The sequence below is a fragment of the Thermobia domestica genome, chromosome 8 (genome assembly GCF_964235325.1).
Source record: "Thermobia domestica chromosome 8, izTheDome1.hap1.1, whole genome shotgun sequence".
In the NCBI taxonomy this organism is placed as follows: Eukaryota; Metazoa; Arthropoda; class Insecta; order Zygentoma; family Lepismatidae; genus Thermobia; species Thermobia domestica.
The window spans coordinates 174,479,064-174,506,383 of NC_137461.1; the positions used below are offsets into that span (position 1 = coordinate 174,479,064).

The following is a 27,320-nucleotide window of genomic DNA, read 5'->3' on the forward strand; positions in this document are numbered from 1 at the left end:
GGATGACAGGTGCTCGGTGCATTGAGCGAGGTAAGAGCGATAGCTGATCCAGTTTGCTTTATCAAATCGAAAACAGGTACGGGAAGGCATTTGCGAACGAGACAATGCAGAAGAATGGAAGTTTATGGTGAGTTTAACAGGAGCATGATCACTACCTAGTGTATCAAGTACTGCAATGCTGCTATGAGTTAGGAGCTTGCTAGATGTTATAACGATGTCAGGTGTGGTATTTGACTCTGGGCGAGTAGGTTTGGGCAACTGATGAATGGTTCCAGTGGTGTGTGTGGTGATAAAAGCTGCAAAATTGGTACGACCGAGATCTGAGCGACTATGCATATTTAAATCTGCCATGATGATGTAGTGGCGATAGGTGTTTGAAATGTGCTGTACAAATTGTAGCGGAAGGGGATGCCTAGGCAGGATGTAGATAGTTGTAACAGTAATAATAATAGATTTGAAGTACACAGTGGTAATGATGTATTCATGTAAAGGAGTAAGAACACAGTAGAACTGGCGATGAGGCAAATGAGATGAAAACCCAACCGCTACACCCCCATTAGCTCGCTGTACAGGCAGGAGATTGTCAGCGCGTAGAATTGTATATCTCGGTAGGCGACATGGAGTTGATTTGGTTAGAAATGTTTCACTGAGGAGAAAAACTGCGATATGTTCCTCTAGTAACAGAGTTTCAAACAGTAGTTTGTTCTTTGAAAAGGATCTGATGTGCAAATATAGAAAGTTAAGTGCCATGATGAAATGAAATGTAACTGGTTGGAGTTGTTGGAGATGCATGAAAATGTACTGAAGTTCCAGAATATGTTGCGGTGAAGTGAATGTGAAATGTTGCCTTGGCTGCAAGTGTGATTTGCTGTAAAATGTGTGGACGGATGAAGGGATGGATATTCTGTAGCGCAAGGGTTAGAAAGGTGACCAGTTGATTTACGGTAACTGGAGCATCTATTGTAGGCGTGGTGGGGGGAATAATGGACGTTACACGTAATGGGACAACCAATTCAGGATGTTGCGGCGTTGGTTCCGGTTTCGCTTTACATTTGTAACTATATGTGGGGTGGTTGTCTGGACATGTGGCGCATTTCGCCGGCTGATGCAAATTCGTACATAGGCGTGTAGAATGTGGTCCTGCACAGTTGCCACATTTGAAATCATTCTTACATTCAGCTTACTATGGGTGTTATATGCCTGACAACGTTCGCAACGTACTGGCAATGGTGCCATTGAACGTGATGCTTCGACTCTATGTTTCCGATTGTATATGTAAGCTCCATGAGCAAGCAGGTCGTCTATTGTCTCCTGATGGGGGGTAAGAATGCGAACCATGAAGGTTGGTCCACGGTCATTGCGGATTCTAATTACTTTGGAAATGGTGATACCATCCAGTTTTAGTTCATCGTGAACTTCCTCGTCCGTGTAAGACGGGTCGACTCCACGGATGACAACTGAAAGTTGGGACGGCCTCCGAGGGAACACCAAGCATTTTTTTTAGTCCGTCATCCCGGTTAAAGGGTTGTGCCCTTTCTTCGGGTAAGTGCATTAATTTGACTGATTGAATTGAAGGAAATGTAGGTGGTCTACGAGGTTTCTTATTTATCATTTATTTATTCATCACATTAATATTAATCATAAACACACATACATATAAAAAGAAACACATACATGAACAATAATATTTTAGGTGCTATAAGTGAATATGGTAACATTGCCAGGTATTACATGAACACAAATCATGGAGGAATATGTGAACTCAAAAAATAAAGGTGCAAATGTAATTAATGGAATGGATGAAATGAAGTGCTCTAGACGTCACATCACTGGGTTATGTTAGTTCAGACGAATGAAGTTATCTTCTGTTCCTGGGGCGATTCAGGAACTGATGAGGACAGAGGAGGCCCTTTTAATAGGTACTTACTGTGCGTATGATGGATAGATATGAGATGAAAGTTCATGCGGGTGATATACTGCAAAGATTTCGGGGTCCAGCTTATCGTTATCTAATTGTAAATGATATAGTGTCATGAAGTGCTGAAGGGGAGTATCAACGTAATGAGACGGTGCATCATTATTACGATTGAAGCGGAGAATTTCAAGCATCAGAGGATGGTGCTGAGCAATTCGTTTGCAGATAAAACGTATACGAAGTTGTTCAAGATGATTTAGTACTGGCGGAAAGTCGATCATCTCATAAAGTAATCTCGTTGGATGCGGCAGACTTATACGATATGCTAAGCGGAGAGCATGGTGCTCGAGGATAGCAACTTTATGGTAGAATTTTAACGGTGCAGATATCCAAGCTGTATGTCCGTACGTTAACGTACTCCGCATGAATGTTTTATATGTATTGATTACGGTATGTGCTCGTAGTCCCCAAGTTGTGCCAACTAGCCGTTTCAGAAGATTGAGTCGGTTTTGTGCTTGGCCTATGAGTTTGGTAAGATGTGGAGTCCAGGTAAGATGAGTATCAAAAATGACACCGAGATACGTAATAGTAGTTGACACGAGAACAGGCGTAAGATCAACCTGAAGACGAAGTAGATTCGGATTTCGATGGACTCGAGAGCGGCGTCTACGTGGCTTGTGTTTTGGAAGGGTTAATGTTCAACCTCCATATATGACACGAACGCACGAATGCATCAATAGCTGCTTGCATGGGTTTATTAAGAGATCGTACTGTGCGAGCAGTTGTGAAAAATGCAGTGTCGTCCGCAAACTGGAAGATTGTGGTGGTATTAGGAACGACTAGATCGGCGACGTACAGCAAGTATAATAAAGGAGACAGAGATGAGCTTTGTGGTACTCCAGAGTGTAAGAAGATTGGATGAGATAGCGTTCCATTGATCGAGATATAAGCTAATCGCCCTATTAAGAAGGAGTGTATGAATCGGAGGTACGACGTTGGTAGAAGGTAATTACGAAGTTTGTATAGTAAACCAGGGTGCCAAACCTTGTCAAAAGCTTTTTCTAGATCAAACGTTACAATGCAAGAAAAAAAGCCTGTATTAAACTGATTATAAATGGCTGTGGTAAGACGGAATAATTGATCTAGAGTGCTAAAATGTGGTCTAAATCCAGCTTGGTGAATTGGAAGAAGGTTATGTGAGTTGAGATGGTCGTGAATGCGACGTACAAGGATTCGTTCCAATATTTTGCAGAGACAACTTGTGAGGTGAATAGGACTGTACGATGTGACTTCTGATGGAGGTTTCTTTGGTTTAGGGAAAAGAAGAACTTTGGAGTACTTCCAGTCGAGCGGAAAAAATCCAGTTCGTAGAATAAAGTTATAGATGCTGCTAAGAAAAAGGAGAAATGAATGAGACGCCTGTTTGACGAGAACATATGTAACAGCGTCAAAGCCTCGTGCTGTATTCCGTTTGCCTATAAGTGCATTACTGATAGTTTCGGGGTGAATTGCCATGAACACCAAGCTTTTTAAAGGCTAGCCATCGGCTAGCAACCTCTCAGAGGGCTACACTCTCTTTTAGGGAAGGTAGGTTAGAGGTCTAGTAGGAGTTGGAAAAGGATGGATGGGCTATGGGCTTTTTTTTGATAACTTTATTTCATCATTTTCACTTTGAAGTCTTTATGATTTTTGCGATCATAAACATACAGCAGAGGTAGAAGGAAACTATACATTGTACAGATTTATCGAAAACAACAAATAATAATACAGTAAATGAAAGAGTACGGAACAAGAAACGAGTAATTGCAAAATTATCTAAATTAGGAAGACATAAGAGCGAAAATAAAACAGTAAACGAAGGAACTTAGAACAAGTAACAATAAAGAAAGGAACTCACGAAATTAGGATATAACTAAGGTACAAATTAGAAATTATAAGCACTGATGGAGATGACAGATGAAGTGAGATGCACTTGACGCCACAACACATCATGAGGAATGTTAGAGAGACAAATGTGGTTATCTTCTGCCTAGGGGCTCCTCTAGGCTGATGAGGACGTGGTGAGCAGGTGAACGTCGGGAGGCAGCTGCGGAAGATCTGCAACGAACAGGATGTATAAGAGAGGGGAAAGAGCAGAACCTTGAGGAACCCCACACATAAGAAAAATAGGATGGAAAAGCTGCTCACTAATAGCAATGTATGAGATGCGACATGCTAGAAACTGGTAAATAATGCGAACATAGGTTATCGGAAACTTAAATTTGATGAGCTTGAATATGAGTGCTATGTGCCAAACCTTGTCAAATGCTTTTTCGAGATCAAAGAGGAGAAGAACGGAGGGCTGAATGGAGTTGTAATGATTGGTGATAAGAGTTGTGAGGCGGAGTAGTTAATCGTTGATTGAAAATGATAGTCGGAAACCGGCTTGGTGTGATGGGAGTAGTTGGCGGTCAAGTAAATAGGGATGTAGGCGTTTGACAAGTATCCGTTCGAATATTTTGCTGAATGTAGACGTTAACTGTATGGGGCGATAGGATGAGACATTTGATGGAGGCTTATTAGGTTTGGGAAACATGTGTGTTTTAGATACTTTCCAGTCGGTATGAAAAAATCCTGTTCGGAGTATAAACGTATATATAAATGCCAAAAGTGTCAGTGGCGCTATAGCACTTTCTTTAATGTGTCTGTAAATAATAGAATCGAAGCCAGGTGCAGTGTTTCGTTTTCGCTGGATGACAGATAAGATTTCGGAAACCGTGATAGGGCTACTGAGAGCATGGTCGGGAAGTGCATGAGTGATGTTCGGTTGCAAAGATCTAGTGTTAAGATTGATTTGATCGACTGGATGAGGTATGTCTGTGTTATCCGACTCGGATGGAGTGAAAATTCCCTGCAGATAGTCAGCAAAGGCGTTTGCTTTATCTGTGTCGGAATGAAGTGGAGCATCATGTAGTAGAAGAGGGTATGGGGTCCTGGTGTGTTTACCACAGAGTGCATTGAAGCGCTTCCAGTACAGAGTAGGATGAGCTGTGTCGGGAAGATGATTGCAGGTTTTCACCCACTGGCGTAATTTATAAGCCGAAATGTAGTTATAAACTGTTCTTTGGAGTTGACGATGAAGGCGTAGAGCTTTAGGATTTCGGGTGCGCAAGAATTCTCGATATGACTGACGTGAGCGGCGAACAATAGCCAGATATTGTGGTGCAAGTTTCGGCCGATATGGGATGGATTCAGAATGTGGAATATATAGAGAGGAAGCCTGTTGAATTACAGTGGTGATTGTATCAACCTGGTGTGTGAGTTCATCTTGTGTAGTTGGTGATTCGTAATCTGCCAGTGCGTTTGATATAGGAGCGATACGATGGCCAATCAGCTTTATTGAATTGAATTTCTCTTTATTTCAGCGGGCGAGGTTCAGCCGGAGGCTGCTCTGCCACCTAACCCTTGTCATCATTACAAAGAAAAGAAAGAAAAAAATAAAGACACAAATAAGATACAAGATACAAATAACAACATAACATGATACATTCAATAATACTAATGATAAATAAAACACTCAGTAAATGTAAATGAAAAAAAAAAGAACTGTACTCATACTGCTAGTCCAATTTCATACCAATTTCAGTCCAATTTCAAACTGTAGTAAACCTGTCATGTGTGCCAATGCTTTGTCTCTGATCTCTAAATAATAATGTTTGGAGTGATGATTTAAATAAATTATACGGTTTCTCAGTGATTGACTTTGGTAGGGAGTTCCAGATTCTTACTGCCGAGATTGAAAATGCCTTCTCTGTTATTTTTAAAGAATGCCCGGGCATATTCAGCTCATTACTTCCTCGGGTATTGTAACGGTGAATTTCTGATCAACATGTTAATTTATGATGCAAGTAAGGTGGTGCTTTATGTGAATTTATTTTGTATAGTAAACAACAGTATCGGAGATATCGCCTCCGGGACATGGTTAGGATACTGTATTCATTAAGTACCGGCAGAATATGCTGAGACTTCCTGTAATTAAGAGAGAAGCGTATAGAGTAATTCTGTATTTTCTGAATTGCTCTAGTATTTTGAGTGGAGAGAGAGCTACCATATATTGAATCGCAGTAATCGAACAGAGGCAAAATCAGAGTGTTAACAAGATATAGTCTTATTTCTTGCGATAAATAGCCTTTCAATTTATAAAGCTGTCGTAAGATGCGCTTAGCTTTAATACACTGTTCAGAAATGTGTTTATTCCAGCTAAGCCCTTGGTCTATTATTAAGCCTAGATCTTTTACAAAGGGAGAAAATGGAATACTGGAATTCACTACAGTTACTTTTAGGTCATCACGGTTGATTTTGCTCAACTGATGTGATGTTCCCAATACAGTAAAAACACATTTTAATGGATTAAGTAAAAGACCATTCTTAAGGCACCAGTTGCTAACAGCTGAAAGATCCGTATTAAGTAACTCTATTGTGTCCATAATATTTTCAGGCGTACTACTGATGAAGATCTGTGTATCATCCGCATAGAAGTGAACTGATGAATGTTTTATGACTGTAGAAAGATCTGCTGAAATGAGTGAAAATAATAGGGGACCTAATATTGAACCTTGCGGAACTCTTGCCTTTATCAGGGATGGGGTAGATACCTGAGTCTTTTCTCCTCTTAGTATTACTTGTTGCTGTCTACAAGAGAGATAGCTGTGGAACCATTTAATAATTGATTCCGAGAAGTTGTAATATTTCATTTTGGCCAGTAGGAGTTCATGGTTTACTAGATCAAAAGCCTTCGAAAGATCCAACAAGACCAAAACTGTTACCATTGAATTTTCTATTGAATTCAAAATTGAATCTGTAATTTCTAAAAGGGCTGTGGTTGTGCTATGTTCTTTACGGAAGCCGGATTGAGTAACAGGCAATATTTCATTTTTATTGATAAAAATGGTTAATTGCTGAAATGCTACATTTTCTAGTACTTTGGAGATAATTGGAAGTATACTGATGGGACGAAGCTCATCAAGCGACTGTACAACTGTCTTCTTGGGCAGTGGAACCACCTTCGCTCGCTTCCACAGTTCTGGAAAACAACCTTGAGTTAATGAGTAATTTACTATGTGAGTAAGTGGAGTTAAAATAAACGGAACAGACAGTCGAAGCATTTTTCCTGTTATTCCATCAAATGCACATGTGTTGGACTTAATACTGTGTATTGCAGTTTTAACTTCTGTTTCGTTTACAGTGTGAAACTTAAACGTTTCAATATTGCTATTTAGTTTACGCGATGAAAGCCAATGCGTTTGTTGTTCAAGTACTTCAGTGCTTGTCTCAGACATTTTATAGACACTTGTGAAATGTGAATTTATAGCTTCAATGTCATTTACATCATCTGGAAGAAACAAGCATGAATCGCTTTTACCTACACCAAGATCACGCAAAGTTTTCCATATGTTACGTACATCATTAGTAGATCTCATACGATCAGAAAAATACGCAGTCTTTTCTTGTCGCACAACAGTAGTTATGAAGTTACGCAAACGTCTGTAATCCTCCCAATGCAACTGATTCTTCGTTTTTTATATTTTCTGTAAGCACGGTCACGCAACTTCATTAAAAGTTTTGTGTTACTTGAAATAAAGGGAAGAGCCTTTTCGTGGTTCTTAGATAGCCTTTTCGTTTTGAGCGGTGAATGGTTATCAAAAATGTCGAGTATAGAGTTTTGTAAAAATTCAACTTTATTATCTATTGTTTCCATTTGAATAATTTTGTGCATCATGATAAAACGATTCGGTATTAATTGAAGCGTAAGTACGACACTGGATTACTCTACTGGGAGTTTTGGATATTGTATGAAGCTTGAGAGTGACGTGAATTACGCTGTGGTCTGATGTTCCAATGGGTGGACTAACTCCAAACGAGTGTACCTGTTTCGGGTTGTCAGTAATAATTAAATCTAGCAAAGATTCGGTAGTTTCAGTGACTCTCGTGGGTTTATTTATTAACTGTGTGAAACCTAATATGTTAATAATAGATTGCAAGTAAATAGTTTCTTGTTTATCTGGACAGAGTTGATCGCAATTGAAATCACCAACAACGAATATTTGGTCGACTTGTGGATATAGTTCCAATACGGCATCTTCGATCACTGACAATTCCCTATATGGTATGCTGGGAGATCTATATACAGCAGTAATACCAATTGACAAGTGGTTCACATTAACAACAAGATTTAACATTTCTATATCTTGATAAACATCGTTAGATTGAAAGTCAACAACTTTCACTTTAATATGTTTTAAGTAGTAAATCAGCATGCCTCCACCCCTCCCTTTGTCATTGCGAATGACTGAATATCCTGGAATCTCAATTTGCCTTGTACTTATAGAATCGTCCAACCATGTTTCCGATATAATCAAAATGGAACATTTTGTGGAGACAGCGAGTAGCCATATTTCGTCAAATTTAGGAAAAAGAGAACGGACATTTGCATGCATAATCTTAAAATTTGACGAAGCAGCAGATTGAGTAAGGATCTGAAACCCCACATTGTTTATGTTTGTACTACCCATATTCAAATACAAAGATTATAATTAAAATGTATGTAAAAAAACACCATTAAAGCAGTAATTGAGCCCTGACGAAACTGAAAGGCTACACTGACACACATGACATGATGACTGCCTTTTCTACCGATAAACATAAAATAAAATACCATAGAACATAGATGACTAAACTTACAGTAAAGAAGAAATAACAGTATGGGAAAAAATTGCCTTATAAATGCAGTTCTAACATAGACGTTTTTGTATTTATCACTTAACGCACACTTAATAAAACAGTGCTTAAAATTTAGCATTTTCATTGTGTTGTTAAGTTGTTAACTTCATCGTGTCCAGTTGAGATTTGTAACGTGATGAGTAACTAACTTACAACATTGGTACAAGTACCCTTGTACAAGTTCAACTTCTATATCCACTAATATATTATAAATTTGTCAACTCACGGTACACAGATAACAAAAGAGCAAAATTGATTTCGACTTACCATAGTTGTCCTTTAAAGTATAAAATATATTTCTAACATAGAACAGAACAGATAACTGTAACATAAATACACTTTTGCACTACCTGCAAGTTACACACTTTTGCACTACACACAAGCTCATCATTCTCACACTGTAGAGTGCACACTTTACAGCTCCTGTAATTGAGAAGTGTTCGTAACGTAGTTCTTTTTGCCATTGATGATGACAACAATTTTTCCGCCCCTTGTATACACATTCTTGAGGTCAAACTTCTTAAGTGCCTTTTGCAGTAGCTGCAATCGTGAACTACATAAATCTTCTCTTATTACAATTTTAGAGTTCTTTAGCTTCCGTTTCTGATTAAACACTTCAGCCCGTGAGCGATAACTAACAAATTTAACAATAATTGGCCGTGTACTACCAGGCTTCTTCTGTCCTACTCTATGAGAACGGCAAATGTCCCTTGTACTTAAATTTACGCCCAGTCTTTTTTCAAAGATTTCCAGTGCAAGGTTGTCTGTGTTTTCATTTATCTTCTCAGGTACACCGAAGATCCTTAAGCTGTTTCTACGCTGATATTGTTCTAACTCATCTATATTTTCCTGCAGATCACTTATTTTCTTGTCTCTTTGTACCAACTCTTTCCGTAAGTCCTCAATCACTTCACTATTGAAATTTAGCGTTTCTTCCAAACGTTCTATCACAACACGCGTTACAGATTCAATTATTGAATCGACGATTAGCTTCATGACTTCAGGTGTATGTACAGTACGTTTCACTTCATCACATATATCCTTCATAATTTCTGACCTACTTGAAGCTGCAGCCGGTGACTTCAGTCCATTGTTTCTGCTGTTATAACGAGTGTTGTTAGCCATTTTGAACAGTAATTCTATTAAACTGATTATAATTACAAAGATTATATGTTCTGTGTGTTTCTTCTTGATTAAAACACTGACTAATTGTATTCACGCTATATTATAAGCGAATATATGAATATAAATTATATGATTTTACTGGAGACGATGATATCAAACTTTCACTACGCCGCCATCTTGACGAGTCTTTATCGTAACGTGGTGATAGACGTGGTGAAGGTGATGTTGTAGGAGAAGTAAGACTGGAATGATAAGTGAGCTTGATGGGCGCATGGTCGCTCCCCATTAAATCCAGAACAGTTACTGTACAACGGGTGATGATAGTGTTGGAGACCAATGATATATCCGGTGTAGTATTACTGATGGGACGAGTTGGGGACGGTAGTGCAAACACAGTGCCGCTGATATGGACTGTGAAGAAGTCCGTAAAGTCATCGCGTTCTGCTTGAGAACGGCTATGAAGATTGATATCGGCAAGAATAATAAAATGTTTATGTGATTGAGAGATGTGTGAAAAAAAGTCGTGAGGAATGGGAAGGCCTGGACGGATGTAGATTGTGGCTAGGGTAAGAGCGATATTTTTGAAATACAAGGTAGCAATTATGTATTCGGGGATATGTAATACAGGACATGGATGTGAGCGAAATGGAATTGAATGACGAAAACCTATCGCAGCACCTCCGTTGGCTCTGATTGCTGGGATGGAACTATCATGACGTAATAAGGTGTATCGCGGAATAGTGCAGGAAGTGGTGTGCTTTAGAAAGGTTTCATTTAACAGAAATGCTGTAACGTTTTCTTCTATTAAGAGAGTCTCAAATACTGCTTTGTTTTTAAGAAGAGATCGGATATTGAGAAATAAGAAAATGATATCCATAGTTGATAGAATTATACTGCTGTTTCGAGTTTGGGGGTGTGGAAGTGAACGTAGTTGTTGGAATATGTAGCGTATAGTGACACATGAAAAGTAGATTTGGCGGAAGTAATGATCTGTTGAAGAACATGTTGGCGTTGGAATGGATGTATATTTTGTAATGTCAAGGCAATGACATCAAGTAGTTTGCTAACTGTGACAGGCTCTTCAACGGTGCGGTTGGTAGAAGCGGTCTGTTCTGCAGCCCGTAAAGGTACAACAAGCTCTGGCTGAAATTCTTGAGCTGTAGGTTTGCCTTTACATTTATAACTATACGCGGGATGTTGATCATTGCACGTGGGTCATTTCGGAGGCTGTTGCATGTTTGGGAAGATGCGAGTTTGATGGAGCCCTGAACAATAACCGCAGACAGTAGAGTTTGTACACTGAGTAGTAGGATGAGAGTTGTATACCTGGCATTTTTCACAGCGGAGAGGCAAAGGTGGAGAAGAACGTGATGGTTCGACACGATGTTTTCGTTTATAGATAAGTGCCCCTGCCGTGAGGAGATTATCGATAGTGTCTTGAGATGACGTGAGGACACGTACCATGTAAGTGGGACCAGCATTTTTTTCGAATACGTAGGACTTTGCTGATAGTACGTCCTTCGTATTGAAGTTCCTCATAAATCTCTTCATCACTGTAAGTTGGATCTACTCCTCGAATCACTACTGAAAGTAGTGGAGGTCGTTTTGGTGGAGGTGCTTGTTTGCGTCGAGTTGAGCTGAGTGAGGTGATGGTAGCCTGTTTGCCGAAGATTTCGAATGAAGCCTTATTCCTGATTGTAGTGGCGAATTGTGGGTCTTGCGATTTGAAGATGTATCCGTTCCTAGTTTTAATGACTTCTGTTAAAGGTATACTAGGTAGGTATTTTCGGAGTTGAATTGTTATGAACTTTTCGTTGCTGAACTTTGTATCGTATTGCTGAAGGACAAATGAGTGAAGAGAGGGTTTATCCGGAGAGATGTAATGACTGATGAGTGATGACTGAGTATGATTGGTTTCATTAGCAGTTTGGTCATCGGCTGCATCCATATCTGAAGAGTCTCATGGTTTGTCTCGATGCTGCTTTTTCGCCTGATGGCGAGGCTGCGTTACAGTATCAGAATACAGTTGCTTGCTTCGTGGTGATCTGGACCGCGTGGAAACGTTTGATGTCGTAGAAGCATTTGAACTGCCCGACTGGGTTCGCTGTCTGTTACTCGTATCCTTCCGCTTGACCGAAGAGGAGGGAGGAGGAAGAAAAACAAGTGGTAGATTAGCGTGTCGGCCATCCACTATGGGTCCACCCGAAGCATTTGGGTCCGCCATCTTGCAGACCGAGAAAGTAATAAGCCGTGACTCTGACCGATGAGATTCTGATGAAAGATGAGTGAGATGATGAAGGTACGACAACCCGTTTGGATAGCTGTCCAGGTGGAGCAGCCCCTCTGGCTCGATCCGTAGATCCGACCGCCGTTGACTGGATAAGTCTGACGAGAGGATCTCAAGAAAGAGACAGACAAGAAGCTCAGGATGGGGAACAGGAAGGATAGTTCAAAACTCGTTATCATGCACTTGATAACGCTTCAGAGCAAGCTCTGGAAAAGTATGATCAATGAATCAACACCAAGTTTTTTTTGTCCGCTAGCAAAAGCTAGCTACTGCCCAAAGAGGGTTATGCCCTCTGTAGGGGAAGAGATTCAGAAATATTATGGCAGTCAGAACAAACATACAGATGGGATATGGATGGTTAAAGAAAATACTTTATTGATAACCAATTTATAGGTCATTATGGCCTTTAACCATAATCATTGTTAAGGCGCAAGAGGAGAAGCATCAAGTTTGGATGAAAGATGAAATGAAGTGCAGATCACATCACAACACAGAGGTTCGGTTAGTAAGACGAATGTGTGTTATCTTCTCGCCTAGGGGCGACGCTAGGCATTAATGAAGACAGGGGTGCCCTGTTAAAACGGTAGGTGTTACGGTGCATATGATGGCCAGATATGAGGGAGATGAGCATCTGAAGAGTATGGTGCGTAGTATCGGCTGTCAGGATGGTCAGGAGAAATGGTGTAACGGTATAGAGTAAGCATTAATGAAAGCGGAGGAATGAGAGTAGCAGAAGGGGAGAGTGTGTTCTTCAAATGTTTGCTGGAGAAGTGTGTGATTGGATTGCAGACGGCGGATAATATATTTTGTGCGAAGTGTTTCCAGATGGTATAAGATATGCGGAACATAGAGGTCCCGGGTTGGACTGGGCAGCTTAATGCGAAAAGCTATACGCAAGGTATGTCGTTCAAGAATGCGTAGTTTCTCATAGTATGATGGTGGTGCAGATAACCAGGCTGTTAGACCGTAGACAAGTATAGGGCGCAGAAAAACTTTATAGGTATTCAGGATAGTAGCCGCAGAGAGTCCCCAGGTTGTTCCAGCAAGGTTTTTCAACAGATTTAGGCATGTTGGAGATTGGAAGACAATAGCTTGAGTTTTGGTCGGATTTATTTTCAAGCGCCAGTGAGAGCACCAATCGACAAAAGTATTGATTGCTTCTTGTAAAGCCAAATTGAGTTGGTGGATAGTGTTACCAGTGGCGAATAAAGCAGTGTCGTCTGCATATTGAAATAGCTGTACTGTGGCTGAAACAGCAGGAAAGTCGGCAACATAGAGAATATACAGTAATGGTGACAAAGCCGATCCTTGTGGAACCTCAGAATGAAGAAAAATTAGAAATGAGGAGCTGCAATTTATGTAGACGTAAGCCAGGCGACAGGTGAGAAAATTGAAAATGAAGCGAAGATATGGAAGAGGTCATTTGAGCTGTTTGAGTTTATATAGAAGAGCTGGATGCCAAACCTTGTCAAATGCCTTTTTGTAAGTCAAACAGAACCAAGCAAGAGGGATGTCCTGTATTAAAATGATTGTAGATGGAATTTGTAAGGCGTAATAATTGGTCGTTGATGCTGAAGGAGGGTCTGAAACCAGCTTGTGCGAGAGGAAGACTGTTGTGAAGTGCTAGATAGCAATGAAGACGCTTGACAAGGATACGCTCCAAAATTTTACAGAAAGTTGATGTTAGCTGAATAGGCCGGTAAGAGCTGACAGTGTGGGCCGGTTTGCCTGGTTTGAGAAACATAAGGGTTTTGCACGTCTTCCAGTCAGCTGGGATATAGCCGGTGCGAAGAATAAATGTATAGATGAGAGAGAGCAAATATAAAACAGTGTAGGGACTTTCTTGAACGTGCCTATATGTGATAGAGTCCATGCCTGGAGCAGTGTTGCGCCTATGAGAAACGACAGAAGTGATGTCAGAAATTTGAACTGGATCAGTAAGTGTTGTTCTCAGGAAGAGTGTGTTGGATATTTGGTTGTAAATGCGGAGATTCAAGATTTAGTTTGTCGACGGGATGACGACGAGCAGGCAAATCAGGTGTGAGTGGTGTAAATATGCCTTGAAGATAGTGTGCAAAAGCATTGGCCTTATCAGTATCGGTATGAAGAGGCGTATTGTTGTCTATGAGAAAGTAAGTTGTTCGTGTAGTTTGACCAGTGAGTTGCCGGAAACGCTTCCAATACTGCGTTGGATGAGAAAGAGAACCAAGATGGTTGCAAGTTTTTATCCAGCATCGTAATTTGTAAGCTCTAAGGTAGTTATACGTTGTAGTACGTTGTAGTACGTTGTACGAAGTACGTTGTAGTTGTCGGTGATGATGCAAGGAGTCTAGGTTGCCAGTAGCAACGAAATCCCTATAAAACTGACGAGAACGTCTAATCAGCGGCAGATATTGAGGAGGCAAGGATGGCCGAAATATAGAAGCAGTAGATTTAGGAACATATTTGTCAGTAGCGTTTTGCATGACAGTAACCAGAGAGTCGAGAGAATGGTAAAGTTCTGACTCAGTAGTAGGTGGCGATGGATCAGAAAGATGTTCCGTGAGATGCGATCTATATACAGGCCAATTTGTTTTATCATAGCGATAGTGGTAAGTAGTTCGGTTATGTGTATCCTGAGAAGTATTGGCTGAGCGAGTTGTAATAAGTAGTTTGATGGGAGCATGATCGCTACCAATGAGATCAAGAACCTCATCACTGCTACGATTATATATGTTATTCGACACAATAACGATATCCGGAGTAGTTTGACTAGAAGGCCTGGTATGTTTTGGTAGTGGCAGAGTCACGCCAGTAGTATGGCTAGTGATGTAATTAAGGAACTGATCTCGCTGATTGGCTGGTCGGCTATGTAAATTTACGTCTGCCATGATTATGTAGCTGCGAAAGTTATCCGAGATGTATTGGAAAACACCAAGGATTTTTTTTTGCCGTTTACCCGGTTAAAGGGTTTTGCCCTTTCTTCGGGGGAGTGACTCATAAACTTTGTGGACTCCATAATATTATAGGAGGTCTATGAGATTTTTGTTTATTCATTAAGAACTAAATAATTTATACATACATTCAATACTGATAATGATTAATCAAGGGAACGATAACAAAACAATATCAATAATAACAAAAGTAAGAGGTGCACAAAACAAATATATAAGGTGATAGGTGCACAATGAAAAGTAGAACAATATTATATATACATATAGGCTAAAAAGGGAAAAGGCTAGTAACGAAGTAGAAAACATAATATATTAACTGAAAGGACGATATGATAAAATGATAATGAATGAATTGCACTAGACGCCACATCACGAGGTTTTGTTAGTGGACAGATGCAGGTTATCTTCTGTTCCTGGGGCAACTCAGGAACTGATGAAGACAGGGGAGGCCCATATTAGTTGGTAATCACTGTGCCTTTGATGGATAAACATGAGGTGATAGATAACGTGGATGATATATGGCAAAGATCTAGGGGTCTCTAGTGGCAGGGTCCAATTGGAGGTGATATAGTGTCATGTAGTGTTGTAGCGGAGAGTCAATGTATCGTGGTGGCGTATCGTTGTCTCTATCGTAGCGTATAATATCCTGTAGCATTTCATGGTGTAACTCATACCGAGTAGTAATATATCGGATTCGAAGCAGCTCCAAGTGTGGAATTAAGGACGGAAAATCGATAAGATCGTACAGGAGCCTGGTTGGACTTGGTAACCTGATTCTATACGCTAACCGTAAAGCATGTCTTTCCATGATACACAATTTTTGATAATATTTATCAGATGCAGATACCCAAGCCGTGTGACCATATGTTAAGGTACTTCGCATGAAAGTTTTGTAGGTATGTAGTACTGTAGAGGGTTGTAACCCCAGCTTGTACCAACTAGCCTTTTAAGCAAATTGAGTCGATTTGGAGCCTGGGTGGCAACCTTCTTAAGATGAGGGATCCAAGATAGTTTACTGTCAAAGGCGATACCAAGGTAAGTCAGAGTCGAATGAACCGGAACTGGTGTATGCTCAACATGAAGGCGTAGTAAAGTCGGGTTATGGTACACTCTGGAGCGTCGTCCTGGTGGTAAAAATACAAGTGATTGTGTCTTCGCAGAGTTAATACTCAGTCTCCATATGTTACACCAGTCGACGAATCGATCAATAGCAGGTTGCATAAGGCGATTAATTTGCTGAATAGTACGGGCTGTTGAAAGAAAAGCTGTGTCGTCAGCAAACTGATAAATTTGGATGTTGGCTGGTAATCTGAGATCGGCAACGTATAAGAGATAGAGGAGAGGCGACAAAGACGAGCCTTGAGGAACTCCAGAGTGTAAGAAGATTGGATGAGAAAGAGTGCTGTTTATAGATATGTATGCCAGACGTCCTGTTAAGAAGGAATTGACCAAGCGTGTGTAGGAAGTAGGTAATAAATAGTGATGTAGTTTATAAATAAGCCCAGGATGCCAAACTTTATCAAACGCTTTCTCGAGATCAAACGTTACTAAACAAGAAGGAGACCCCCGGTTATATTGGTTATAAACAACCGTGGTAAGACGTAATAGCTAATCTATAGTACTAAAATGAGGCCGGAAACCAGCTCGATGGATAGGCAGTAGATTTTGACTTCGGATATGGTCATGAAGTCGGCGAACAAGAATCCGTTGCAAGATATTACAGAGGCAGCTAGTTAAATGAATTGGTCTATACGACTGAACATCCGATGGGGGTTTCTTTGGCTTCGGAAATAAAAGAACCTTTGAGTATTTCCAATCAAGTGGAAAGAAACCAGTACGAAGGATGAAAGTATAAAGTTGGCTGAGGAATAGAAGAAAAGAAGGAGGCGCATGTTTGATGAGTACATACGTGATGCGATCAAAGCCAGGTGCAGTATTGCGTTTCTTTTGTAAAATGGTAGTGATATCGTCTGGTGTGATAGGCTGCGTAAATGGATTATTTGGTTCAAGAAGATGATTATCCGACGGTTGTAAGTGATCTGAAGTCGGATCAGTTTGGCGGTTGATGTTTGTTTGAAGTCGTTGTGGCGTATGCCACCCAGACAACGGAGTAAAGATACCTTGAAAAAAGAGGGCGAAGGTATTTGCCTTCTTCAAGTCAGTAGTGAGAGCTTGATTGTTTTGAGTCAACGGATATGGCGTGGATGAAGTTGTGCCAGTAAGTTGATGAAACTTACGCCAATATTTGCTTGGATGAGTTTCGGCAGCCAGAGTATTACATGTACGGATCCACTGTCGTTTCTTGTACGCAACTATGTAGTTATGTGTTATTTGTAGGTACTGACGATGGAGTGCTTCTAAGTTGCCACTCATTCGGTACTCTCGGTAAGCTTTACGTGACGCAGTTATTAATGAAAGGTATCGTGGCGGTAATGTGGGTTTATGAGGATGTGTGGTAGTAGTAGGAATGGAGCGGTCAGCCGCATTTTGAACTGCTTCAGTGAGTGTAGTGACTATTAAATCGAGGTTATGTTGTGAATTAGGCACAGTGAGCGCAATCATGGCATCGTCAAGTATTGATCCCAATCAGCCTGATTGTAACGGTAGATTTTCTTAGCTGACAATGGATGTGAAGATTGTGCTGTGCAGCGTAGCTCTAACTTAATAGGAACATGATCACGTCCTATGGAGTCCAGTATAGAGATGGTGATAAACTGAGTCAGAGAAGATGAAGTAATAACAACATCAGGAGTACTGTTACTAGCTGGTCGTGTAGGCTTAGGTAGGATATGAAATTCCCCAGTAGTAGTATTTTGAATAAAATCGAGAAAGTGCTGTTTGTCTCTCTGGGTACGACTATGAAAATTTAGGTCTGCTATAATAATGTAATGTTTAGAGTGAGAGTCAATGAAGCGAAAGAAATCATAGTTGAGTTGTTTTCCTGGGCGAAAATAGATCGTAGCAAAGGTGACAGTACGGCCGCGAAAGTAGATAGTAGTTATGTTCAGGAAGAGTAATATTATGAGGTGCTGTTACGGATCGATATGGCAGGCGATTGCAAATACCGATAGCTGTGCCACCATAAAGATGTGGTCCTGCAGGGGAATCGTGACAGAGTAGAGTATATTTCGGTATGTAGCAATTCAAGTAAGGAACCAGATATGTTTCGTTCAACGCAAAAGCTGATATTCGTTCTTCTTGTAGTAATTGCGTGAAAAGCACCTTATGGGTAAGTAATGACCGGATGTTCATAAAGAGTAAGGTGTAAGCCATAATAAATACACAGAAAAATTTAGAGATGAATTTCGCCATATTAGACATAAACTTCAAGGGGTTGGATTTGAAAGTGTACCGTGGTCCCAGAATAGGTGGCATGAAGCTGAATATTAAAGAGTATTTTAGCTGCGTGAATGATTTGAGTATGTGAGTCCGAAGAAACGGATGGATATTTTGTAAAGTAATGGTGAGAAAGCGTAGTAAGTCTTGAACAGTAACTGGATGAAGTAATGAGTTGGCAGGTGGAGTCGGCGGATCAACGGAGCGAATAGGAGCAACCAGTTCCGGCTTTAGAGGTTCAGGTTGTGGTTTGGCTTTGCATTTGTAGCTGTATGTCGGATGTTTTTCAGGACATGCACTACATTGCGGTGGTGCCTTTTGATTGGGGCATTCCCTGGTAGGATGTTGCATGGAACAATAGCCACATTTAATGATATTAGTGCATTCTGACGTAGGATGTGAATTATACTGCTGGCATCGCTCACAGCGCAATGGAAGAGGTGCCGGTGTATGGGATGGCTCGCCCTTATAGCGTCTGCGATAAATATACGCTCCTTTAGACAGAAGTTGATCGATTAGTTGTGGTTGGTCTGTAAGCACTCGTACAAGATAGGTTGTTCCTAAGTTGTTCTTTATGCGAATGCAACGTTTTACAGGAAACCCTTCTTGATGCAGTTCCTCGTATATTTCTTCATCTGTGAGGTCTGGTTCTACTCCGCGGACTACCACCGATAACATTGGAGGACGTTTAGGAGGCGGTGGTGTTTTGCGTGTGGTAGGAGTTAAGGCAGAGAGTTTTGCTTTTGGCCCAAAGATTTCGAAAGTGGCCTTATTCTGGACATCCGTCGCAAAATTAGACCTGGTTGATTTTATGATAATGCCTTTGCGTGTTTTGATTATTTCACGGATCTCAGGTCGTGGTACAAATTTGACTAATTGTTGAAAGACGGCACGTACTGAATCATATTTGGTGTCAAAATCGGTGAGTAAGAAGTTATAGATGATGTCTTGAGTAGAGGTTGCTGAGGTATCTGATCCATTAGTTGCTGAAGTCCAATCCATGTTGTTTGTTTGCTGGTTGTCGTCATTACTAGTGCGTGGCCGTTTTGGAGGATCAGAAGTAGAGTCACGTCCTTGTGGTGATCTAGAACGAGTTCGTTGATCACGAGGTGCGCTGTCCCCAGTATCAGTGTTGTCCCCTGTTTGTGCATTACTGCTTCCCTTAGTGCCAGTAACAATACGGGGATGTGTTTTCTGACGTCCGTTTGGTCCGATATTAATAGGAATTTGTTGATCGAGATGATGCAGTGGTCCGGAAGCGTTGCCAAGGTTCGTCATGATGAAAATGGAGCTTAGGGCCGAAGCCCAAAAGAAGAAAGATGCGAAATGAAAGATGAATAAATGATGTTCAAAAAGCAAGCTTGCCCTCCGAAAGTGAGAACTTTCGTCAATCCTCTAAGTGCGTAAGTGTGCTATGCTCACAAGTACGTTTTGCAATACTTGATCCTAGCTGGCACAGTAACTAACACAAGAGAGGCTAGGCTTCTTGATAGCGTATACACCAAGGAAATCGCCTGCAGAGCTTATAGGAAATACCTCCTTACTGGCTGTGAGTATTTCCATTTTCTTTTTCTTTTTTTTTATTATTATTGTTTGGTACACGTAAAGCTTTGCGAAATATATTTCGTATTTGTGGCAAGTAACTAATAACATTCTATGTTTTCTGTAATCGGTCACAATAATATTGTTGTAAACCTGTGAATCATCTGACAACAGTTACACAGATAGCAGTGCTTCCATCTATTTTCTTTATCTGTTATTCTTGTGTCTTAGCATGTATGAACAGAAGATGGCAGAGCTGTTGAATATGTAATTGTTGTCAGTCGATTCAAAGATTTACAACAATATTATTGTGACCGATTACAGAAAACATAGAACATTATTTGTTACTTGACATAAGTGCCAAATATATATTTCTCAGAAAATTGGAGCAGGAGCAAAGCCTCCCGTAACGTAACTACTGAGAAGCTCTCTCATGGTTTTGAGTCATGCAATATTTTAGGCAACTCACCCTCACTGTATTTCAAGATATAGATAGCCGGTATGTCGATCCAGAATCGTAATAAAACATACTGCCTCTGCTTCTCCCCACATCACACACTGTCCATAGGTATTCTTCACCATCTGTTGATACTTACATTTGAAACAAAGAGCCTGAGGATATAGATAAATGCCAGTGGCGGATCTAGCCCCCCCCCCAGTTATTTCAGTGACAAAATAATTTAAGATATTATTTATTTATTTTTGAAAGCTTATATAGTCTGGATACTGGTTTCCCCCAGTTTTTACCTTCTAGATCCGCCACCGATAATTGCTATTAATATCTTGAAGTCATCATCCAAAGTAGTTCTGCCAAAGGCTGCAGAAACTTATATTTTTCCATATCCCTCTGCTTAACACACAACTTCTAACACCACAGTAACAATGAAGGCTAAATGTAACTTACTCTGTTAAGCACAGAAACAAATTTGGAAAAATTGGATTCTAATATTTCTCTCTTCTTTCTCCCATTTAACATTTCCTACACTGTAAAGTACTATTGTAAATTACAGATAATATACAATAGAATGAAATAGTAGTATGTGAATGTACTCACTCGATATCCCTTTTCTCCATACGACCCATATTCTCCCTGAGCACCTTTCTCCCCTTTCGGTCCCGGAGGCCCTTCGGGTCCTGTGTCACCAGGAATTCCTTCGCTACCTCGTAAACCTTGAATGCCTGCTTCTCCTGGTAAACCTTTGCTTCCCTTGCATACACAACGAGTATTCGGAGCACATCCTTTACATGCCTGAAAGTATAAAATGATAATTAGCTTAGTAAACTTCAAACTGTACCTAAGCAAATTTAGATGTTTGAGTAAGTGAGATTGTGAGTGATGATGCCAATTCCGATTAAAATAATAACTAATCACTTCATAAAATTTAACCAAAACTTAGAACTAGATTCCACTGTATCTATTGATAATATTTTAGAAAATATCACTCAGAGAATCGAAAATCTCTAATGTTCTATCTAGCTTATCCCAAATCTTTAGTAAGAAAAGGGGCTATGGTGGTTCAGTGGTAAAGTGTTCACTTCTGGTGCTTGGGGTCCCCGGTTCAATCCCAGCTTGCGCCAAATGGACTTTGTTGTGGAGAAACACAGTATGCGTGGGTTATAGCTCTAGATTATCCCATTTCTTCCCTCGTCCTTTACTCCAAAATGTCATTCATTTTCACCGTCTCTTTTAGGCAACACGGCATAATCGTGGGACGAAAACTGAAAGATTGCCTTGCATTATAGTAAAAAAAATCTAGAAAAATTAAGCAGTTCAAATATTATCAGAAAGACTTAAACCTATTATGAAATGAATACACAATTATACGAAAATATCATGTTCCTGCGATATCCGATTTAAATTTGCTGTGGACTATTTACTCTTGATTATCTTACGAGGAAATAAAGTAATTTATGGATCTTCAACTGTTTGTATCGTAATTTACTGTCGCGGATTACTTGTTCTTAAATTTGAATATTATTATTATTATTATTAATAATAATAATAATAATACATATAATATTAATAAATCCAAAATTTGTTCCTTGGATGTCGTTACAAGTATTAAAACTGCTGCTACTCTTCGTCATCTTAGATTTTAACTTTAATCTATATATTAGAAAGTAAAAAGCATAGGGGCCGAAACGCCCTCTAATTTAAACTATATTTCATGAAAGGTTATTGACATCCACCTGGCGTACAACCAGCAGACATATTAGTTCAGTAAATAAAGGACCAAAAAGGGTGTCGAGCTGAAATAATTTAGAAAGAGCTGAAAATTTCAGGATTTGTTTTTCATCTAATCATAAATGAAATATCAAAAGTCCCCTAAAATTCCGTGTGCGCTTCATCCTCAAAATGGCGGCCAAAGATGGCGGCCGTTCGGAATGCGCATGTCTCCCGATTTTAGCTTGTAACTCTGACACTATTTAAGATATTCCAATTCTGTAAAAGCACTTTTGTTCTAGAACCTCTAATCTATAACTTTTCTAAATACTTCTTTCTCGTAAAGTTTGATACAAAGCCACCATTTTCCATTAAAGTATAAAATGATACGTTTCGAAAGTCCTGTTCTTGGATTTGTTGTAGAAAATCTTCAAAACCGTTAGGAATTCGCAAACAATGCTCGGAATAGTTTAGATTGAACATTTAATTAGCTTTGTTTTAAAAAACGAATAATCTAAATCGGAATACAATTAGTCGAGAAATTCAATGTTTTTAATTTAAAGTAGTTGGATAAAAATATCGCTATTATTCCAGCACCTAAAGTTTCGAAATTCATACTTCTGCTAGACTTATGGCACTCATGCCTTGGATTCCAAACTGAAATTTCAAAACTGTCATAAAACCTATGTGAATTTCATACCAAATTGGCGACCAAAGAGGACACTTGTCCGATATGTCCCCCCCCCCAAAAAAAAAAATAACCGCTAGAAAATGGATTATTATATTTTAATTCTGTAAAAAGCACTTTTATTATGAAAAATAAAAGCTCTATTCTGTAAATTTTGTTAAGAGTAATATAATTTTAAGTACATTGAAAACAGTGGCGGCTCGTTGTTATGCAACCGGTGTTGCACACGTAATAACTAAGTTTTGTTGTATATTCATAAGGATACGAAATGGTCAATTTGCATTGAGTCTACTTGTAGGTACACAACCCAACTTACAGTTATGTAGTGTGCCTCACTGATTACATACCAACGAGCCACCATTGTTGAGAATTAAGTATATGTTTTTACATCTCAATTGAACTCCCTTGTACAGTAGATTCTTCATTGTAAATAGTCAAAAAAGGGTAAAAAGTTTTAAAAATATGTATTACACCTACCTTCTTTAATACATGAAAATTTCATGGTCTTCAGAGTCGTCAGGAATTAACATATTTGAACAAATATTTTCCCGACAATTGAATGAAAGTTTGGAACAAGTCAGTCCTGCCTTTCTATATTCACATTTGCTGTCACAGTCTTTCTGCGTTTTGATCTTACATGGGCAAGATACAAGGTTCAGCAGATTGTTAGGAGCAGCTTTTAAGTTTATTATACTGGAAGCAATTTACCTTCTATTAATTGCCACTGGAAACAATTTACCTTCTATTAATTGTCACCCCCATTTTGTTGGGTTCAAATCATTCCCCAATCATTGGTGTACTTGAAGGTAAACACATACACTGTGTTGAGAGGCAGCAGCACTTGTAAGAGGGAAATTTGCCAAATTGAATTTTGAGGATAGTTTTCTAGTCCATATCCTGTTGTAGGCTTATATCGAAGTTCGTCTAAAGAAATTTGATTGTGTTCTCCATACAACCGCGCAACCAATCTTTCTCCTATTTTAATGACATTTTGGGGATCTAAATTGGGTTGGTGGAAGACTGTGACCGCTTTAGATAATTCTTACTACTTCTGAAGAATTTTGATGGTACCTTTCTTGAAAAAAAGATTATGATGTGTTACACCCTGTGATAGCATGAAGACACCCTGTGAAAGATGTCCTTCAGTAACTCTAGTTTCCTTTGGATGTTGCCAATGTGGAAGCATTTCTGTTCAATTTTATTTGTTTTCGGCCTCACAAAGTCACTGTAGTGTCTGGAATTGTTCGAGCAATTAATATGGTCAATAAGTCTGAGTCAGTTCCTACTACGACAGCAACAAAAATGTTTTATTTACTTAGATTAATAGCTGTGCTGACAATCAGAGCATCTGCATCTCTTTCAGCTTCGTACACTGTAATGCTTGAAGAGATAAAGTGGGTTTTGAAGAAATCAATCAAACGTCTTTTATTTTCAGAGTTAAGTAAAAAGGGTGCTTGCTCAGTAGTTACTTTGGTATTTTTATCAAATGCGATTGTAGAGACATCTTTGACATTGCTCTTCTCTGTCGTTCAAATTTTTTATGTTTTTGCCTGTTGCATAGCCATCAAAAACTGCAGCACTGCACGGTGAAATGTGTTTATATATATATTGTACATATTTTTCAGAAGTATTTGCATAAGTGTTAATATCGGACAAACAACCGCATGAAGTAAGAAACCACCGTCTACAACGTAACTCAATTCTGATAGAATTTTCGTACAGGGTTCCATAGGTCCTACAATGTCCACAAGTACAGATTTTCTAGTTTTTCTAATTGAAATTTCATCAAACAAGGAGGGAGGATAAGGTACTAGTTCATATTTTTAAAAAATCATGCATCTATTCATATGATCTTCTTTTATTACTCTTAAGGGACGGTGGTGTGATATTATTGTTTTAAATGTACATGCCCCAACTGAAGATAAGGATGACGATATAAAAGACAGTTTTTACGAAGAAGTGGAACGGATATTTGACCAACTCCCGCGATACCATATGAAAATTCTACTAGGGGATTTCAATGCGAAGGTAGGACGAAAGGATATTTTCAAACCGATTATAGGGAACGAAAGTCTGCATAAGGAAAGTAATGACAACGGTGTTAGACTCGTGAATTTTGCAACATCTAAAAACTTAATCGTGAAGAGTACAAAATTCCCACATCGCGACATTCATAAATACACTTGGACATCACCAGACGGGAAAACACATAATCAAATTGATCACGTTTTAGTAGATAGAAGAAGGCAATCTAGCATAATTGATGTCCGGTCGTTTAGAGGGGCTGATTGTGACACTGACCACTACCTGGTAGCAGCGATAATGCGAGAGAGGTTATCGTTGAATAAAGGTAATATTCATTGTCCGAAAACGGAGGGATTCAATTTAAAGAAATTAGAAGAGAGCCAGCCAGGTAAGAGAGAAATACCAGATTGAAGTCTCGAATAGATTGTCGGCCTTAGAAGATTAGGAGTGCACTAGTGTTGAGGATACCTGGATTGAAATTAGAGATAGCATTAAAATTTCAGCAAAAGAAAAATTGGGACACGCGGAAATACGTAGGAACAAACCATGGTTCGACCAGGTATGCATAAAACTAGCAGAGAATAGAAAACAGGCAAAATTACGTTGGCTACAAAATCCGAATGAAATAACTACACAAAATTTCGCAGATATCAGGCGGGAAACTTCCAAAACTTTTAGAACAAAGAAACGCGATTTTCTGAAACTTAAATTTAGGAACTTGAAGATAATAGTAAAAATAAAAACATCCGTGACATGTATAAGGGAATCAACGAATTTAAGAAAGGCTATCAACCTCGTGCTTATATATTAAAGAAATCTGACGGTACAGTTCTCACTGACACGGATAGCATCTTAAATAGATGGAAAGATTTCTTTGACGATTTGCTTAACACGCAACCGAAAACTAGTATGGGTGGAGAAAAGGAGATACACACCGCAGAACCGTATATTCCAGAACCCAACTGAATAGAAATAGAAATTGCTATAAAGAAATTAAAGAAACACAAATCTCCGGGTGTAGATGAAATTCCGGCTGAGTTAATTTTAGCTGGAGGCGAAAAATTGTGGAACAAGATACACAAACTCATTCTCCTTATCTGGAACAAAGAAGAATTGCCACAAGAGTGGAAAGAATCAATCATTGTTCCAATTCACAAGAAAGGCGACAAAACTGACTGTAATAATTATCGAGGCATTTCTCTTCTGTCAACATCCTATAAAATCCTTTCAAATATTCTATTAGCAAGACTGACCCCATACGCAGATGAAATTATTGGAGATTATCAATGCGGATTTAGACGAAATCAGTGAACTATCGACCAAATATTTTCCATTCGTCAAATACTCGAAAAAAAGTGGGAATACAATACCCCGCTACATCAACTATTTATTGATTTTAGAAAGGCGTACGACTCGGTTAGGAGAAAAACATTATACAACGTTCTTACAGAACTTGGAATACCGAGAAAGCTAATTAGATTAATTAAGATATGTTTAAATGAATCCCAAAGTAAAGTCCGGGTAGGAAAATTTTTGTCCACGAGCTTTCACGTCGAAAATGGCCTGAAACAAGGAGATGCGTTGTCGACATTATTATTTAACTTCGTTCTGGAATACGCTATAAGGAAAATCAAAGATAGCAACCAGGGCCTAGAGTTGAACGGTATTCACCAGGTTATAGCATATGCTGATGATGTAAATTTAATAAGTGATGATAGGAGAACAATAGAAAGAAATGCAGAGATCTTATTAAACGCTTGCAGGGACATGGGTTTAGAAGTAAATGCAGAGAAAACTAAATACATGGAAGTGCGTCGGGACCGGCATACAGCAAATTATGGATGCGTTAAAAAATTAAATAATACTTTTGATAAAGTGGATAGTTTCAAATATCTAGGATCAATATTAGCAGAGGAAAATCATATTCACGAAGAAATTAAATGTCGACTAAAAGCAGGGAATTCGTGTTACTATTCGGTTCAAAATCTCTTGTCGCGAATTCTGTCGAGGAATTTGAAGCTTAAGATATACAAAACGATAATCATGCCTGTTGTTTTGTATGGCTGCGAAACATGGACACTTACTCTGAAAGAAGAGCATAGACTGAAAGTATTTGAGAACATGATCCTGAGACGAATATTCGGACCCAAGAGGAACGGGAATGGGGAATGGCGGAAACTTCATAACGAGGAACTACATAATTTATATGGTTTACCCAACATTGTCAGGGTCGTCAAGTCTAGGAGGCTTAGGTGGGCGGGTCATGCAGCTAGAATGGAAAAAAGTAGAAACGCTTTCAAAGTCTTGACTGGAAGACCAATCGGAAAACGACCATTAGGAAGACCTAGGCGCAGATGGGAAGACAATATTAAGATGGATCTCGCAGAGATAGGAATACAAAGTAGAAACTGGATGCAGTTAGCTAAGGATAGAAGTCAGTGGAGAGCTTTTGTGAACGCGGCATTGAACCTCCGGGTTCCATAAGCCATAGAGTTAGTTAGTTAGTTAGTTATCTATTCATATGATTGCAATATCGCAGCAATTCG

General features: G+C 39.3%; 1 protein-coding gene across 1 annotated transcript in view; it reads right to left on the reverse strand.

Annotated features, from left to right (window-relative positions):
* Positions 1-27,320, reverse strand: part of LOC145693355 (uncharacterized) — a 1,690,974-nt gene that overhangs the window by 1,502,348 nt on the left and 161,306 nt on the right. The window contains exon 2 of the mRNA XM_081769282.1: positions 20,952-21,146. Within this exon, the coding sequence (XP_081625408.1) occupies positions 20,952-21,146 (195 nt within the window). The remainder of the gene's footprint in view (positions 1-20,951; positions 21,147-27,320) is intronic.